The 17,773-nt window shown below is 44.2% G+C and overlaps 2 protein-coding genes across 6 annotated transcripts in view; one reads left to right on the top strand and one right to left on the bottom strand.

Moving 5' to 3' along the window:
* The window catches only part of LOC135090172 (neurogenic locus Notch protein-like), a 190,033-nt gene that overhangs the window by 104,027 nt on the left and 68,233 nt on the right, over positions 1-17,773 (bottom strand). For all 5 annotated transcript variants that reach the window (XM_063986596.1, XM_063986598.1, XM_063986597.1 and 2 more), the window contains exon 3: positions 3,433-3,454. The gene's annotated coding sequence lies outside the window, so the exon portion shown is untranslated. The remainder of the gene's footprint in view (positions 1-3,432; positions 3,455-17,773) is intronic.
* On the top strand, positions 5,540-12,318 carry LOC135090170 (uncharacterized). The gene is made up of 4 exons (XM_063986593.1): positions 5,540-7,608; positions 7,709-7,804; positions 7,885-7,968; positions 8,060-12,318. The coding sequence occupies exons 1-4, from the start codon at positions 7,425-7,427 to the stop codon at positions 11,800-11,802; spliced, it is 4,107 nt and encodes a 1,368-aa protein (XP_063842663.1). The 5' UTR covers positions 5,540-7,424; the 3' UTR covers positions 11,803-12,318.

Raw genomic sequence — 17,773 nt, 5'->3', positions numbered from 1 at the left:
TCATATATTGTCAGCCGATGCATTTTTCCTTCATTATATTTCATCACTCTCTGTCAGGCAAAACATTTTCCTTTCGTTGTTTTATCATTCATTAACTCAGACTACATTTTATTCACATTCTGTCATTTACCGAGTCCAACGAAAGAATTTTTTTTATATATATATATTCTTTTCATATTTTATCAGTCGCCATGTTAAAAAGGTGCATTTTTCTCATCATTTCATCAGCAGCGGGTCAAACAAAGCCTTTTTTAAATCACACGAGGCGCGCGAGACAAGTATTCTGTTACATCACAACACACTAAATTAGGCACAACATAATGTAGGTATATATTTTTATTTTATCATTTGGCAAACTAAATGAACCTTTTTTTATTATTATCCATGAGCGTTCAGCAAGCCAGAATGAACTTTTTATATATACTGTATTTGGTGACGGTAATTCAGAGGGTGTTTCCTTTTTTTTTGTCATTGTCATTTTTTGTCATTTTGTAATGTAGACTAAGTTTTCTATTGTATATAAACATTCAGCATGCCACGCTGAAGATTTTTGTATTATATTTGAGGATTCAGTAAGTCAAAGGGAGTTTTTTTTTCTCATTTTTTTACCATTCAGAAAGGTAGACTGAATTTTTTTTTTCGAACGTTCATTAAGCCAAAGGAACGTTTTTTTGTTTTGTTATTTTTACCATACATCAAACTACACTGATTTTCTTTGTTATATTTAACCATTCAGCAAGCTAGACTGCAGGTTTTTATATTCTATTTATTGACTCATTAAGCCAGCTGACAGAGGAAGGTTTTTTGTAATTTTTTAAGTATCTTTTTTTTTTTTTTTTTACCATTCAGCAAACTAGGTTGATTTATCTTTATCATACTTGGTCACTCAATAAATCAGACTCACATTCTTTTTCAGATATTTAACCATTCAGAAAGCCAAACTAAAATTTTTCACTGTTTATCAGTTAGGAAGCCAGACTGTTTTTCTTTCTCTTCCTATCATTCAGTAAGACAAACTTAAATCTTTTTCTTTTTACAGATTTCAACATTCAGTAAGCCAGACGACATTTTCTTTAATATTATATCTAACCATTTAGCAACCTAGGCGTTCCCTTTTAAATAAATATTATCACTCACAAGCCAAAGGACCCTTTTTTTTCTCTCCATCTCTTTTTGTATCATTCACCAATGCGGGTTCAACTGACTCTCAGGTTTTGCCTTCCCGGAGCAGCAGTGTAATAGTGTAGTCAGATCAGGCGGCGTCCACACTGAAAGGCGAGGCGACTGAAATATCTGCAGGTAACATCGTCGCTCTTTCACCTTTTCGCGAAAGTAGGAAAGAGGAATCGGCAGAGAGAGAGAGAGAGAGAGAGAGAGAGAGAGAGAGAGAGAGAGAGAGAGAGAGAGAGAGAGAGAGAGAGGTGAAATCAAAGGTACACCATCATTCTGCATTTGCTACGTGAGCTGCGAAATGTGAGGAAATCCTCTCGTGCAGGTGAGAGGGAGTGGGATGCAGGGGACAGGTAGCATGGATAATACAGGTGAGGTGTGGGGAAGCAGTACGTGACGGAGCAGTTCTTGTCGTCGTTGTTGTTGTTGTCGTCGTCGTTGTTGTTGTTGTTGTTGTTGTTGTTGTTGTTGTTGTTGTTGTTGTTGTTGTTGTTCTTTTTCCTCTTTTTCGCTTTGTAACTTCTTAGGTCTCCCATTCCTTGCTTCTGTTGTTTCTTGCACGGCTTTTTTTTTCACGATTTGCTTCCTTAGCCCTTTTTCCACAACGGTATTAAAATCTGTTAATACATTTTACTATTTTTTTTTTTTCTGACTCCTTATCTTCATATAGTCCCAGTACTGGCCCTCAGTCATTCCTCCCCCCAGTGATGCCTGTCACTGGTGTCACAAGCCGCCTTCTCCCTCAGCCCTCTGCAACGCGATGACTTGGCCTGCTGGGTGAGCGGTCGAGAGGTCATGAGTCACGTAGCACCCGCCGTCTCGAACTTATTAAGTCAGTCGGCGCCAAAGATGACAAAATCCTCTGTCAGTGTCAGGCAGTCAGCGTGCCATTGCATTAGTCTGATGCAGTTGCTCTGATAACATCTGACCTGCCAACTCCTGACACACGGCGTCCTTGGATACGCTCACACATTAACGGTTTTAGTTAGTTCAGTATAGATTTGACAGTTGAGTGATAAGACGTTTTTCGTGAGTGCATTTCCGACTTGACGTCAGCAAATTATTGAATGGTAATACATACATTATTTAGTCAGTTTGCATACACAAATTAAAATTCTTCGGTTTCAGTAAAGTTACATTCAAAGCTGAAAAAAAAAATATACTAAAACAGAAATGTCTAAGAATTACATAAAAGTGCACGAAAATCATATGAAAATAAAAATACGTCAAAATTTCAATCAAGTAAAAACTAAAAAGAGTCTAACATTTATTCTTAGTTTTTAGTCATTATGTTAACCTCTCCATGTCGCCCACCAGTGACTGCCAGACCGCCCATCACTGGTGAGGAAATAGCGTCTGTGGTTGCCTTGTGCCGAGGAATGAAAATAGTTAACCCTTTCACTGCGACACGAAACAATTAGCAGCACCAGAAGCAATGCGTGAAGTCTTTATAAGCATCAGCAAGAAAGTTATGAGTGAAAAAAAAACACACTTTGCAATTTCTTCCCAGTTCAAAGATTGGCTGTGGCTGTAGAACAAGTAAGGATGTTTCAGGCTGATTGGTGATTAGGGAAACGTGTACACAAGTGGCAGAAACCATTAGTATTACTAGAGTCTGAGAGAGAATTGTGTACCGGCGGGTCAGGAGTTGAGAGATGTGACAAAGATCGTGACGCCATAAAAATTTCAGAGCCTCACCACCAAGAACACAGGGAGTCTTTTTCTTTCATTTATTTTGTTGTTAGATGGAGAGCACATTCTTTTTTTTTTCTTTTTTTCATAAAGTCCAAGGTAACTCAGGCCTCGCTTTATGGCCGGCATTCAGAAACGCCTCTCTCTCTCTCTCTCTCTCTCTCTCTCTCTCTCTCTCTCTCTCTCTCTCTCTCTCTCTCTCTCTCTCTCTCACCACGACTATTTTCAAAGGTTACAGAGATGATTAGCAGAGTTGGTAAGCTAGAAATCTTATTAATCTGTTACTAGAATCATACAAAAGACTAAAAACCCGTGTAACTTCAACTAGACCAGCTATTTTTAATGTGGTGGAGGTGCAGCGCAGTAGTGTGTCAGAATATGGACCTGTGCTGTGGTATAGACGACTGGCCACTATCTTTAAACCTCCTTACATACCAGTCAAGATGCAGAGTCCTTATAAAACAAACACTGCATTAAGAGAAATATCCGTGAAAGCCTCAGTACCTTCCACCAGAGATCCTTCGCAGCCGTCAGTGTACATGAGGCTGCAGGATCTTTGAGGATACTGACCTGGGAGCAGAATGTTGAGGATCTGGAAGGAAAAAGAAAACGAGGAATGATGGAGAGGAAGGTTTGAGTTTTAAGTTACTCATTCTATAAAAAAATAAAAAAAAGGAAAGGAAAAATTACGGGAATACATTTGAAGTCACTTTCCCTCTTTTGCTTCTTTTTAATGTTCTTTCAGTTTTTTTTTTCTCTTTCGTACCTTGACGTAATACTTTATATTCTTTTTTTTAATGTCCGTTTTTTATTGTATTCATTTCCTCTTACTTTATTTGATCATCATGGTAGTATTTTTTTTTTCATATTTACCGTCCTCTCTCTCTCTCTCTCTCTCTCTCTCTCTCTCTCTCTCTCTCTCTCTCTCTCTCTCTCTCTCTCTCTCTCTCTCTCTCTCTCTCAGAAATATGACATCAAACACCCAGTGAAGGAGATAAGGCAGAGAACAAACGTACCTTCTGATTACCCAGTTCCTTTTTATCATCAATTTATCAAGCTGTGTATATCCTTCCCTTATCTTCATCTTCTCTTCATCACCGTTATCGTCTCCATCCTTGTTATCGATATCACTGTTTATTTATTTTTTTCTTTGTCTCCCTCTTCCTCCTTCATTTGCGTTTTGTGAAAGACTTGTTAGGTTTTCTTTTGTGTGTGTGTGTGTGTGTGTGTGTGTGTGTGTGTGTGTGTGTGTGTCTTAGTCTCTCTCTCTCTCTCTCTCTCTCTCTCTCTCTCTCTCTCTCTCTCTCTCTCTCTCTCTCTCTCTTCTATTTCCACTTTGCATTCTTCCATTATTTACTTAACTTTATGATTATTCAGCGGGGCTTTTTCATTCTTTCTCTTTCCTATTGTTTAATATTTTCTCCTCCTCCTCCTTCTCTTCCTCCTCCTCCTCTTCCACTTTTCTGTCTCCCTTCGTTATGAATATTTCAAGTTTCTTTCTGTTTTCATTCTTTATCCTGCATTTCTCTTCCACTTCGCCTTCTGCATGTCTTTCTCCTCCGCGGTGTCTTAATTGCTTTTTCTCGTCTTCATTCTACTCTCTCTCTCTCTCTCTCTCTCTCTCTCTCTCTCTCTCTCTCTCTCTCTCTCTCTCTCTCTCTCTCTCTCTCTCTCATATACCAGTCCTACTCCTTGTTCTCGTCCTTGTCCCGACTAAACTCTTATCTTCCTCCTCCTCCTCCTCCTCCTCCTCCTCCTCAAGTCATTGCGGGAGGCACATTGTAAATCTCCCAAAGCAGTTTGTATTGTTGCAAAGAATTTTCAATCTTGTCAGTGAAAAGCCTCTGGTGCCTTTTGCGAAGTTGTCTGGTGACCCAACTCTCGGGGGGCGAGGAGGAAAGTAGTTGGGAAATTGCCATGGGGGTCGCCCCCCTAAAAAGGCTTGCCACTGAGGTCCCCATTGCATGGGGACCTCAGTGGCAAGCCTTTTTAGGGGGGCTCGACCCCCATGGCAATTACCCGGAGTGGCAATCCATTTCAGGATGGAGACCCTGACTGTAAATAGAGTGTTGGGGGATGGGAGAGGGAGGGAGGGGGGAGGGGGGGGGGGAGGGGGAGGGGGGGGGGAGGGGGATCCCACCCCCACCCCAGGAGCGACTCTGATGGCATGCCATATTGTGAGTGTGGGGTTGATCAAGTTGCAATGGGGAAACCTGACAGCAATTTTCCGTAGACTTCAGTGGCAGTCCATGACAGGATGGAGACCCAGGCTTGGGAAAGGGAGGATGGCGATTCACGACGGCAACACCAAGGGGTTGGGGGGGGAGGGAGGGGGGAGGGACGGTGACGGCGACACTGACGGAGAGGTGGGGGGGGGGCGTGCGTCCTTATCCTTCGGCGACGATGGAATGACTAAATGAATCAATGATGGTGGGTGGAAAATAATTGAGTGAAAGGAGGGGGGAGGGTGTGGACTGGCGGCCAGACGTGGAAGTCGCCACACACACGCGTGGCTAGGGGACTGTGACGGCAATGCCGTGTAGGTCGCCCTTTCACGTCCCCCCCCCACCCCCAACCCACCCACCCAGGGGCGACTCTGACGGCAAGCCATATTGCGATGTTGATCCTGATAGCAATTTTCCATAGATCCATGCTTGGGAAGGGGGGGGTGATTCACGACGGCAAACACCAAGGGGGGGGAGGGAGGGGGGAGGGACGGTGACGGCGACACTGACGGAGAGGTGAGGGGGCGTGCGTCCTTATGCTTCGGCGACGATGGAATGACTAATGAATCAATGATGGTGGGCGGAAAATAATTGAGTGAAAAGGGGGTGGAGGGGGGGAGGAGAGGTGATGGGGGGGCTGGCGGGCAGACGTGGCAGCCGCCCGCCACACACGCGTGATTAGGGGGACTCTGACGGCGCCTGCCATAGAAGTCGCCCTTTCCCTTTCATTCACGGAATCCTGGAGGGTGGGATGACCGAGTGTTGCCATCACGCGTTCCCTCCGACATCTCAATACATCCCCTATGGTCAAGGTCGTCGCGACTGCCGCACGAGATCCCGTTACCTGTCCATCCTTTTTACCTGGAGAAAGCGTCTGTGACGGCCAGGGCGGAGCGGCGGCCTCTTCCACTTTCACCGACCACCAGCGGCATGGCTGACGTAATACTTATGTCGGATGGCGGTCTTATTACTATCATTATTATTATTATTATTATTATTATTATTATTATTATTATTACTATTATTATTATTATTATAGCCGACACGTGCTCCCTCCGATATCTCAGTACATTCCCCTATGGTCAAGGTCGTCGCGACTATCCACGCCGTACCGCCATAATCTCCAGTCTGCCGACGTATATATGTCATGAAAAGGTAAAGTTTAAAGTCAGTCTGTTAGTTGACAGGGTTTAAAAAACATGTCATTGAGAGATAGTGACGATATATACGTATACCTATCTTCTCTTGCAGGTGGTAGGTCATTTCCCAACAACACAACAACAGAATTTGAAAACAGAATCTTACCCATTCATTTAGACACCGGCAGGGATTATGAAGTCGGCCTGTGTAATATTTTATTCCCTAAATATTTCTACTGCATTGCGGAAGGGGATCCAAATTCCAGTATATCGTTCTATGGTCGGGTTAAGCAGTCAGACTTTGATATGTATGAATATAATATGTATACCTATCTACCGGAAAGGAATATCATCTCCAATTTTACCGATAAGAACATACCGGCCATAACTAAGGCAATTAATGGACAGATAGTGAGAGAACTTCAAGCAATCTTGAATGACTCCTTTAAGATCTATTTCCCTTACTCGGATATCATTTATTATGACCGCGACTTGGAGCGGGTCGTTGTGAATAACGCGATTGTCCCTCCTAATGACGATCGTATTTACAGTGATATAAGTATAAAATTTGCATCGCATATAGCTCACATTCTGGGTTTCAATCCAAATTTTCGCTACACCGTCTACTTTCAAAGATCTGGCGACGGCATTTCATCTTCCGACGCCAGCGAAGCTTCCTCCTCATCACCCATAAAATTATTCGCTCAATACGTACCGCGAGCTGATGCAGGGACGGATTATATGTACGTTTATACCGACATCATTTCCCCCTCGCGATTTGGCAACCAACTAGTTAATATATTAGACGTCATACCACTCCCCGGCGACAGCACCAGTAAAGGTGCGAATTCAATTACGTATAAACCACTTTCTGCATCAACTATAGAGAGTGTGGCCATCAAAATTGCTAATCAAAGAGGCAAACCTATTCAGTTTGAAGATGGGGAAAACAGTGTTACTTGCGTGTTACATATAAGACCACGTTAACTTTGCGTCTCGGACGTAAAATTTTGAAGAGAATCGATCAAGGTGGGATAATGGGTGGAGTGGAGGATAATGAAACAGGCAGGTGTTGCCTACTTCCGAGTCAAGGCACGCGCCTCGCGACCATCTGCGCGGGAAGCTTCAGTGTTTCCCCGCGCGGCATGGCGGCCGGGACAAAGTGTTGACAATGTTATAGAAAAAAAAAGAAAAGAAAATGGGTGTTCACTGTGGAACAGCAGAGGCGCGGATTTTATGTGAAGTGTGTGGGAGATGGCGCACTAATCCATCCTGCCCCTCATGTGTGGAAGACCAGTGTGATTTATGCGAGCGGTGTGGACTTCTGTTTCCACATCCACCGCCAGAACACACCTGCGAAGTTGGCAATCCTGCTTCTTCTGGTAAGCATTATTACTTATTTTGGCGGGAATGTATAATAATAAAGATGAAATGACTGTCAATCTTTACAAGTTTGAGCTCTGAGCACATCTTCCTGTACAGGCTCACACTCGATTGAGGTTGAGCAGAACGCCGGCGTAGAAGGCCCACGTCGGCGGACGTCACAAGGCGACATCCCACGCGGAGGCGGGGGAAGAGGTGAGAAAAAAAAAAAATACTACAAATAATAAAGCAATAAATACGGTGCCACCGCCACTACTAATATTCTTTTTTTTAAGACTCGCCACGGCCGGGACCGAGTGGATTATCGGGGAACGTATTCAATTCTTCCGAGACTTCAAGTCCTTCACTACCTACACAAGGTAAATATCAATTCAATAATAATAATAATAATAATAATAATAATAATAATAATAATAAACTGTCGCTGCTACTTCTATTTTTTCTTCCCAGACACGCCACAAGCGGAGGCGGACCACGATGAGCGCAGCATGGCAGGAGAGTCGGCGGATGCAGACCTTGACGAGCGCGGGATGCCGGAAGAGCCGCGGTTAATTGACTCGAGGGAAAATTTTATGAGGAGCTTCACCAGACATCAATATGACATACCTGATCATGTAAGCAGAGATCCACTCGGTCTACTTACCGAATACAGGGAGTTCTTTATACGGGAAATTAGATCATATTTCACGTCACACGGCTCGCCATTCCCCCCCACCCTGAAAATATTTTCACACATTTCTCTGTTACTAGTGAAATTCTCTACCTTAGGCGAGGATGAACATCGAGTCATTCATATTGCTTTTAGAGCACGACTGATCACCTATCAAGATGTGCCTGACCTTGTTGATTTATGGATCCATCAGCTGAACAGTCGGCTGGAAAGCCTTACCAGCGAGACTGAAGGATCTGGTTTTATCATTTCAAGAGTACAGAATTTTTTCATCAACTATTGCTTGCATGTCGCATGTAGTGGCATAGGAGATTATGTTGCTTATCCTAGAGGCGTGCGAGGAGGGAATGAAATTTTCAATCCTGATGGCCGACATTCATCCTGTGTTATTCAGTGTTTGGCGGCTTTCAGACTTCATGCTCGAGGTGTACCTTGGAAAAGAATTCCAAAAATATTACGGAGACGGCATGGCGGAGAGAAATACGTCACGCGCGGAAAAGTAGGCAGTCCAGTGACTTGGGAGAACTTGAGTCAGTTAGAAAGGTTAAATTGTCTGTCTCTGGACGTTTATACACTGACAAAAAGCGGTGAGATATACTATTTAACATTATCAAGAAAAGGCTCGCGGAAGTATAAAACTGTAGTCTCACTCCTTTTACTAGGTGGAAAACATATGACGCTCATTAAAGACGTGGAGAAGCTGCACCGGAAATTGACGAGAAGCAGTCCCACCCCAGAGGGTCATCAGTTTTGCAAAGTATGTTTCAGCTCAGTTCCCAAGTCTGTCAGTTTGAGCGATCACGAGTGTCACTGCGACTTCACTCAAACTCTTCTCTTTCCAGGTGACGGTGAAAAAGTAAAATTTAAAAATTTTGCCTACACCTATCAGCCTGCATACTTAGCATTTTTTGATTTTGAAACTATGATAAAACCTAAGGAGAATAGGAGTGTGATAGCTGAACATGACCCAATTGGATACTCGTATCTCATCATCAATAGGCATGGAGATGTCGTGGAAAAGAGAAGTTATTTCGGTGAAGATCCCGTGAATAATTTCATTGATAGCCTATCCAATGCTTGGGGAATCATCAAGGAAAGTGTAGTTAGCTATCCAATTAGCATGTCTGCGGAGGATGAAGCCCACTTCAAACGTCAGCGTCACTGCGAGCTCTGCCATCAACCCTTTAATGTGAAAACCCCACCTCATAAACATCACGACCACTCATTACCACAAAATAATTACAAGGGGGCTTTGTGCGCGCGATGCAACCTCCAGTGTCGTGACATGAGGAAATATCTCATCACTCTGGCACATAATATGAGCTTTGACGTCTCCTTAATCATAAAAGACCTTCACTTGCCAGAGTCGCACGTGGACATCCTTGCCAAGTCAGAATCGCATTTATTGAAAGTAAGGATTAAGGAATTGCAGTTTCAGGACACGCTTTCCATTATGAATGCTGGCCTCGGTCATCTCGCTCAGAGTCACGTGCAGGCGGGCTATAGCACGCGTTACGCCCAGGAAATGGTGAATTACCTCCCCGAGGATGTAAGGCGTGTAATTTGCACTCAAAAACAGTTTCTTTGTTATGAGTACATCACCGACCTTGGCCGCTTAGAAGATCGACAATTGCCACCTCGTGAGGCATTTTATGACACGCTCAAGGGGAAGGCTCTGCCACCTGGAGAATATGAACACGCTCAAAGCGTGTGGAGTATGACATCCTGCCGCACTTTAGGCGATTACATAAGACTGTATTGTGAGATTGATGTGGGATTATTAGCCGACACATATCTCAAATATAGATCATACCTGCATGAATTTTATGGGCTGGACGTGTCACATTACGTGTCACTGTCTTCTTATGCTTATGACGCTTTTTTAAAGTCGACAGGCGTTCAACTTGATCCACCTTACGACCCTAACATGTATCACCTGATCAAAAGAAATGTACGAGGAGGCTTTGTAACTTGCGTCAGGCCACACCTGCAGTCAAACCACGAACCCGACGGCGGACCCGGCACCTATGTGTTCTATCTGGACTATAATTCATTATATGCAAGCGTTATGTGTTCCCCCCTGCCTATGGGTGACATCAAAAAGCTTTCTCAGTCAGAGATGGATGATTTTTTTGAAGTTGGCATCCAGAATCATGCGACAGATGGCGACGTCGGTTACTGGCTGCATTTAGACAGCTGTGACGTTTCCCCCGACGTAGCTCGGATCACGGACGAGTTCCCTCTGTGCCTCGCACACATGACTATTACAGAAGATGACATCTCACCGTACAGTAAAAGACTGTTAGAAGCTGAGGGTCGTAAGCTGGGGAGGAAAAATCGTAAACTCGTGGCCAGTCATAAGGGACTGAAAGATCATCTCATCAGTCTGGAATTGCTGCAACTTTTACTCTCACTTGGACTGGAAATACAATGTGTTCATGCTATATATAGGTTCAGACAGGCTCCATACCTGAAACCTTTCATAGAAAGGAACGTCGCTCAGCGTAAAAATGAGACGTGCGCCATTAAAAATCGCATTTGCAAACTGATGTCAAACGCAGTTTATGGTAGATCCATGTTATCTGAAGTGAAGTATGGCCTCCAGCAGAAATTAGTGACAAAAAGAAAGTCTTTCCTGAAGTATGCAAGAAATCCATCCTTTAAAAGGGTCCACCAATTAGGCGAGGACCGAGTCATATGTGTCAACAGTAAGAACACGATTAAAATCAGGCAGCCAAATTACTTGGGATACCATATTTTAGAAGTGGCAAAGAAGTACATGTACAACTTTTGGTATCGTGTCATCAAAGCTAATTATGGGGAGAGAGCTAAATTAGCTTATGAAGATACTGACAGTTTCATTTTCAGTCTGCACATACCTACAAACTTAAATGATGAACTGAAACATGGACCCATGGCAAATTTTCTCGACACCAGTAACTTTGCTTCAGATCACCCGTGTTTTAATGGGGAGCGGAAGGGTCAACTAGGCTTGTTGAAATCTGAAACCGGATCCACGCTCATCAAAGAGGCGATTATATTAAAGCCAAAGATGTATTCGCTGCTGTTGGAAGATGACAAGCAAGTATCTCGAGGTAAAGGCATTCCAACTCACCTTCAGCAAAATATATTGCATCAGCAGTATAGGGAAACACTTAATAATGTCGCATGTGGGATGGTGGATTGCTATAATATCAGGAATGTGAAAGGACAAATTTGTACCACTCGTATGCGAAAGCGAACGTTGTCACATTTTGACGACAAGCGCTTTCACGTCGATGGCTATACCTCAAGGGCGTATTATCACCCCGACAATGATCCGCGGGAAAGAGATGTGGAGAATGAGATGGAAGAGGAGGTGGCGGTGGATGTGGGGGAGGTGGAGGTGGATGAGGAAGAGGAGGAGGAGGAGGAGGAGGAGGAGGAGGAGGAGGAAGAGGGGGAGGAAGAGGGGGAGGATGGGGTAATGAGTGGTCTGTGGCGTGATCGGGAGAGACTTTCCGCGGCATTATTCACATCATGATTAAGGGGTAGAGAAAGAGAGGACGCAGCTGCTAGCAGACACCCTTCATGTAATGTAAAAAAACATTTGCTCTGACCACGTAGGCTAAGGAAGAGGGGGAGGTGGAGGATGGGTTGTGTCGTGATCGGGAGTGGCCTTCCATGACATTATTCACGTCATAATTAAGGGGTGGAGAGAGACCGCGGCCGCCAGCAGCTGCCATTCATGTAATGTAAGAACATTTGTTTTGAGTATGGAGTTAAGGAGAGGAATGAGGAGATTGTTCATGTACTGTAAGGACATTTGTACTGCCCACGTGGGGATAAGGAGGATGAGGAGGAGGAGGTAATGTAAGAACATTTGTACTTAGGTTAAGGAGAGGGGGGAGAAGGGGGGAGGTTGAGGAAGAGGTGTGGGTCGGGGGAGATCCACGTCATAATTAGAAGGCAGGGATGAGGATGCAGCTGGGAGGTTAGTTATGCTGTTACCTACATGACCATGTAAATAAAGGTTAAGTAATAAATACTGTAAACATATCGTAGCGTCTTTTAGTAACCCTCTGAACTTAACATGGACAAGACATTTAGCGAAGAGATGCTGAATCTCTTCAGATATCCTGCACGCATAATTATTGCAGGTTATACAAATTCCGGCAAAACACACCTCTGCAATAAAATTATAGAGAAATATCAGCATGGATTTAACAGAATTATCATTTGTGGCGTCTCATCGCATTCGCTGCAGCAGAATTCCCCTTTTCAAGATAAGGTCGAAGTGCATGAGAAAATTATTGATCCCGTGATGGATGATAACAGTCCATACGCCGACCCGCAAACGCACACACTCCTGATATTAGATGACAATTTCCTCACGGCTGGCAATTCTCAAACGATAGCAGAGGCTTTCACCAAAGGGAGACATAAAAATTTGTCAGTTATAATGATAGCACAGAATGTCTTTTTCCCCGGAAAGTATGCTAGAACGATAACTTTAAATGCCTCACATTACATTCTTATGAAAAACAGAGATATATATCAAATTGAATGTCTGGGCAGGCAACTTTATGGAAGGGAGCGCGCCAAACACTTTGTGGAAATTTATAAAAATGTCGTGCTTAGACGAGATCACGGTTATTTGTTGTGTGATTTATCCCCGAACGCACCCGAAGAAATTCAACTGCGCACGAATATTGTGGATGAGTCACCCTGTGAGAAAGTCTATCTGCTATGAACGCCGTTTTGGACGAACTTTACCGGGATATGACGAATCCTGCGGCTTTAGGAGGTGTGCAAGCACTCTACAGAGAGGGGAAGAAAAGGGATAAGAATCTAACACTCCGCGATGTGAGGGCATTTCTGCAGGGCAACCGCACTTATACGCTTCACAAGCCGACACTGAAACGTTTTCCGCGACGAAAAATTCTCGCTCCTAAACCGTCCGTCATTTTAACTTGCGATTTGGCTGATTTTGCGAGGCTGCACAGACACAATGGCGGCGTCCGATACATCATGTTTTGCCTGGACGTTTTCAGCAGATACTTGAAAGTGGCAACGCTGACAAGTAAATCCGGACACAGTAGCCTGCAAGCGCTGAAAAAAGTTCTAGAGTCGGGGAGTTTTACAGGCGTGTCGCGTCTTTTTACCGATCAGGGATCCGAATTTTATAATCAAGCAGTGAAAAAATATCTAACTTTGAAAGGTATTACCTTGTATTCCAATTACTCGCGTGAAACAAAGGCGAGTTTGGCAGAAAGGGTCATCCGAACCATAAAGACAAAAATATATAAATATCTCACGCAGAACAACACACTGACGTATATTAACGTCTTGCCCACCCTAATAAATACGTACAATCACACCCCACACCGCGGTTTGGGCGGCAACCAAACGCCGGCTCAGGTTCACCACCTCCGCGAGCTGTCACAAGTCAGGAAGCAATTTAAACGAATGTATTTAAATCGGCCAAGGGGAAAGAAAGTTGTCAGTCATAAATTAGACGTGGGAGACATTGTACGCTTGCAACGTGCTTCCCGAACGCAATTTAAATTCAATAAGGGTTATACCGTCAACAATACCGAGGAGCTTTTTAAGATAAGTCGTGTGGATTACTCACATAAAATCCCTATTTATTTCATAAGGGATTTGGCGGGGGAGGACGTGACCGGCGCTTTCTACAGGGAAGAATTAATCAAGTCCTCTCTTCCCTCACATTACCAGGTCGATATATTACGATCGAAGGTCGAGCGAGGTAAGAGAAAGTACTTCGTCCACTGGCGTGGGTACCCAGATAAATTTGACAGCTGGATAGATGCGGACGACTTAGTATAAGATATGGATGAGGAAAAACCATTGATATTGAAGTACAAGGATTTGGTTTTTCTCCTCTCGCACGTCACCCCTAAATTGCGGAAGCAGGTCTTGCAAAGTTTGAATAAGCGCGAAGTCAATTGCATCTCGGAAATATTCGCCAACTTTTTGAAGAGACGCCTGACGGACGACGATACCATCATTAACCGCCTGAAAAAATTCAAGAGTGATATTCGCACTGTAGCCTTGAAGAAGACGCCCGTGTACAAGAAGAAAGCGATTCTAATCTCCAAACGAGGTGGTAACATATTGGCCGCGTTACTCCCGATAGCCGTGTCGGCAATAACAAGTTTACTACAGAGATGAAAGAATATTGTTTAGTTCCCGTCTCAGTTGCCGAGAGGTGTAAGTTTAAACCGACCGACAGCACAACTCAGCACCGATTCACGTCAAAACAAGTCAAGAAAAAAAAAAAAACTTCACTTCCGCTACCGGCCGCCGCCCTCCCCGACGCCGCCAGCGTGACGCCACCACCACGCGCACCTGTCAATCCACCCTTGGATGATTTGATTCGAGTTGCCGTTCCTCCTTCCTTTAGAGAATATGGTTTATCTCTCTTGAAATTATTGGAGGGTAAACCTGGGATTTCATGGGATGAGCGCGGTAACTTACTTCCACCATTTTCTGGCATAAGCGTGTTTGATCTCATACGAGTACTCGGTCACGAAAAGGGGGCCGCGAAAAGACTTTCACCCGATAAGCGTCCATTATTATCACTGCTACTTCGCATGGCGCAACTCCCCGCGGATGCCATCAGAAATACGACTCAACGAAGTAAACTGATAGGTGGCGGGGTCGGTGACATCTGGGAAGCATATTAAATGAGAAAGCTCCCCATCTTACTCTGTAAACGAGTAAGTACATCAATAATACATGAGAGCACGTGTTAGGCGCGTCAGGGGTGCAGGCCCACGGATGGATAATTGATGAGGGTTATGGTCAAAAAAAGGTTCACCCCCCCCCCTAACCCACATCCCCTAATAAATAATACGTTCCCCGCCCTCCATCCCTTCCCACCAACAAAGGAAAAAAAAATAACACCTGCGTCAATTTGAATGAATAAATTCTACTACGCAGAAGGTGTAATATCGACCAATACGTGTGAATAAAGGTCTGCGATGACACATTTCCCCCTCACTCCCCTCACAGAGGGTTCAACGTGTGGATCAGCCCTCCAATTACTCGTCAAGATGAAGGTGGTCGAGGGCAAGCTGACCGATGGCATCTTCCGCGACCGCCGCTGTTATATCATTTATTCAGTAAATGCCGTCTCCACCGAACCGAGTGGGATTGCGCGGGATCTCAAAACGATTTACCCATACGAGAATACACATGCAGCTAGAAAGAGACTCTACTCGCTTCATCGGGCCACGGCAGACACGAGAGATGACCCAGGACGTATCATTATCCACGCGCCTCCCACAGGAAGCGTAAATCTCCCTCACCTGGTGGCCTGCGTGACTCAGTATGGTTGGGGCGAGGCCGTCGAGGGAAACGAGAAGGCGCGACAGGCAATCGCGACGTCGAAGGATTTGCCTTACGTGGAAGGACTCAAGATGGATACAAGCGTGAATCGACGTCAACACTTCCAGAATTGCCTGAAAAAGATTGCCCTGCTAGCCATGGCGAACGCTGAAGTAGAGCAAATTATTATCCCGGAAGGACTGGGATGTAGAGGTCGCTGCCAGGATGAGTGGAAGAATAATTACCTGCCTATGGTGGAAGGGCTGGCGCAGCGACTTCAACCTTTTGGAGTTGAAACTATTCTGGTGAGGAAGTCTGAATAACTATATCATGTAAATTTTAAAATAAAGTTGATGTGTGTTTGACAAATCGAGTATAAATGTATTCCTTAATTGGGGTGACCGTTATTATTTATTTTGATCATGGCGGGAGCAGCATATCAGACAGAAATAAATAGCCGGTGATTATGCTCGACGTCTTATTCATGACGTGACAACCATCATGACGAGAGCGTTCACACCTCCCACTCGAGCGGAATACGACTTGCTTTTTACGCAAAGCAAAGGTGGAGGCTTAGACGACATTCGGGTTTTTATTCCACCCCATTCAAGAAGAGGTGGCGGTCTATTTTCCGTTTTGAGTGGCTTTGCTAAAAGAGCAATTCCCTTTCTCATGCGCACTGTAGCACCCGAAGCGCTCCAAATGGGAAAAGGTTTATTAACAGATGTTTTAGAAGGGAAGCGACTTCGCGAATCATTAAGAAATAGAGGTGTTGCAGCCGTGAAGGGTGTGGGGGAAAGGATAGTTCGAGGCGGACGAGTAATGAAAAAGAGGAAAGTTGGAGTCGGAAAAAAAAAAAAAAAAGAGAAAACCACCAACCAGGCAACTGAAAAGAAAGACTTGCTATAAAGCAGATATCTTCAATATTTAGCTTAGTCGCAAAGATGACTCATTACGGTCCGGATGTGCAGGGTGGAGCGACCTCCACCCCCCTGAGCAATTATCTGACGGCCGTGAGTGAGAACTTTCCGCGGGTGAATCGCTTGCATACCATCGAATCGTCAGTCGCTGCGAGGGGAAAGTTGGACGTATTACCCGTTAATTTAGATGCAAATGCTAATAATCATGCGGGGATCAACGATCCTTACATTGAATTTAGACTGCCTGGTATTCCAGGGCAATTTTTGGATCTATCAACGCTGTCTCTAGAATTGCGAGTTAGCGCGACGAAGGCAGACGGCGCGCCACTAGACGATGGCGATCACGTCGTTTTTAGTAATGGTTTGAATAATACGATGTTTAAGTCATGCGCTTGTTATTTTAACGAACAGCTTGTGGAGTCATCCTCTTTGTTCAACTATCACGCCTTCATTAAAATGATTACAACAATCCCTCAGGATAAAATTGACTCTATCGGTCGCGTCGCCTTCTACCATCGTGATTATGATGGATCAAAAGGCATAATCAATAAATTTGATGAAGACTATTTCACGGGAGGGAATAAAGACGAGAAACAAATGATGAAAGATTGTAAAACGCACGGCATTTCGATGACTGCGCCTTTGTTTTCGGATATATCAAGTCTGGACGCTTATCTGCTTGACTCTGTTGATGTGAGAATTCGATTAGAATTGGCTAACAAAACATGGATTCTTAATTCACACCAAGATGCCAGCAGTTTCAAATTTAAGCTCGAGATGGCTAAGTTATGGGTTGACCGCGTCACGCCACATCCGCCCGCCTTAGAATCGTTAAATAACTCCTTGACTCGAAATCCAATGCAATACACTTTTAATAGAACGCTCAATAAAACGTATGTGTTAGCCGCCAATCAAACGTCTTTGATTGCCGAATTACCTTTCGCGCAAATCATACCTCAAAATTTGACCATGGCAATAGTTGATATGGACAGCTTACAAGGCGTAATTGATAAGAATGGTTTATATTTTCAACACGCCGATCTGTCACATGTACATATCACCGTGAACGGGGCGACCATTTATAACGTTCGCAGCTCTTTCCCGCATCACGCGTCAAAATTGTTTTACACGACCCTTGAGTCACTAGGATTGGACACGCGTAATTCCCTAACATTTGATGCATTCAATAAAGGTCGGACAGTATGTTTCTTTAACTTTGTGACGGAGGACGTGCACAATGCC

This window comes from Scylla paramamosain, chromosome 34, assembly GCF_035594125.1.
Source record: "Scylla paramamosain isolate STU-SP2022 chromosome 34, ASM3559412v1, whole genome shotgun sequence".
Classification (NCBI taxonomy): Eukaryota; Metazoa; Arthropoda; class Malacostraca; order Decapoda; family Portunidae; genus Scylla; species Scylla paramamosain.
This window is presented reverse-complemented; position numbering and strand designations above follow the sequence as displayed.

Excerpts from the sequence above, each read along its gene's own strand:
- LOC135090170 (XM_063986593.1), top strand. The coding sequence starts at position 7,425 with ATGGGTGTTCACTGTGGAACAGCAGAGGCGCGGATTTTATGTGAAGTG. Across the intron at positions 7,609-7,708 it reads TGGCAATCCTGCTTCTTCTG|GCTCACACTCGATTGAGGTT; the intron begins GTAAGCATTATT and ends CTTCCTGTACAG. Across the intron at positions 7,969-8,059 it reads TCCTTCACTACCTACACAAG|ACACGCCACAAGCGGAGGCG; the intron begins GTAAATATCAAT and ends TTTTCTTCCCAG.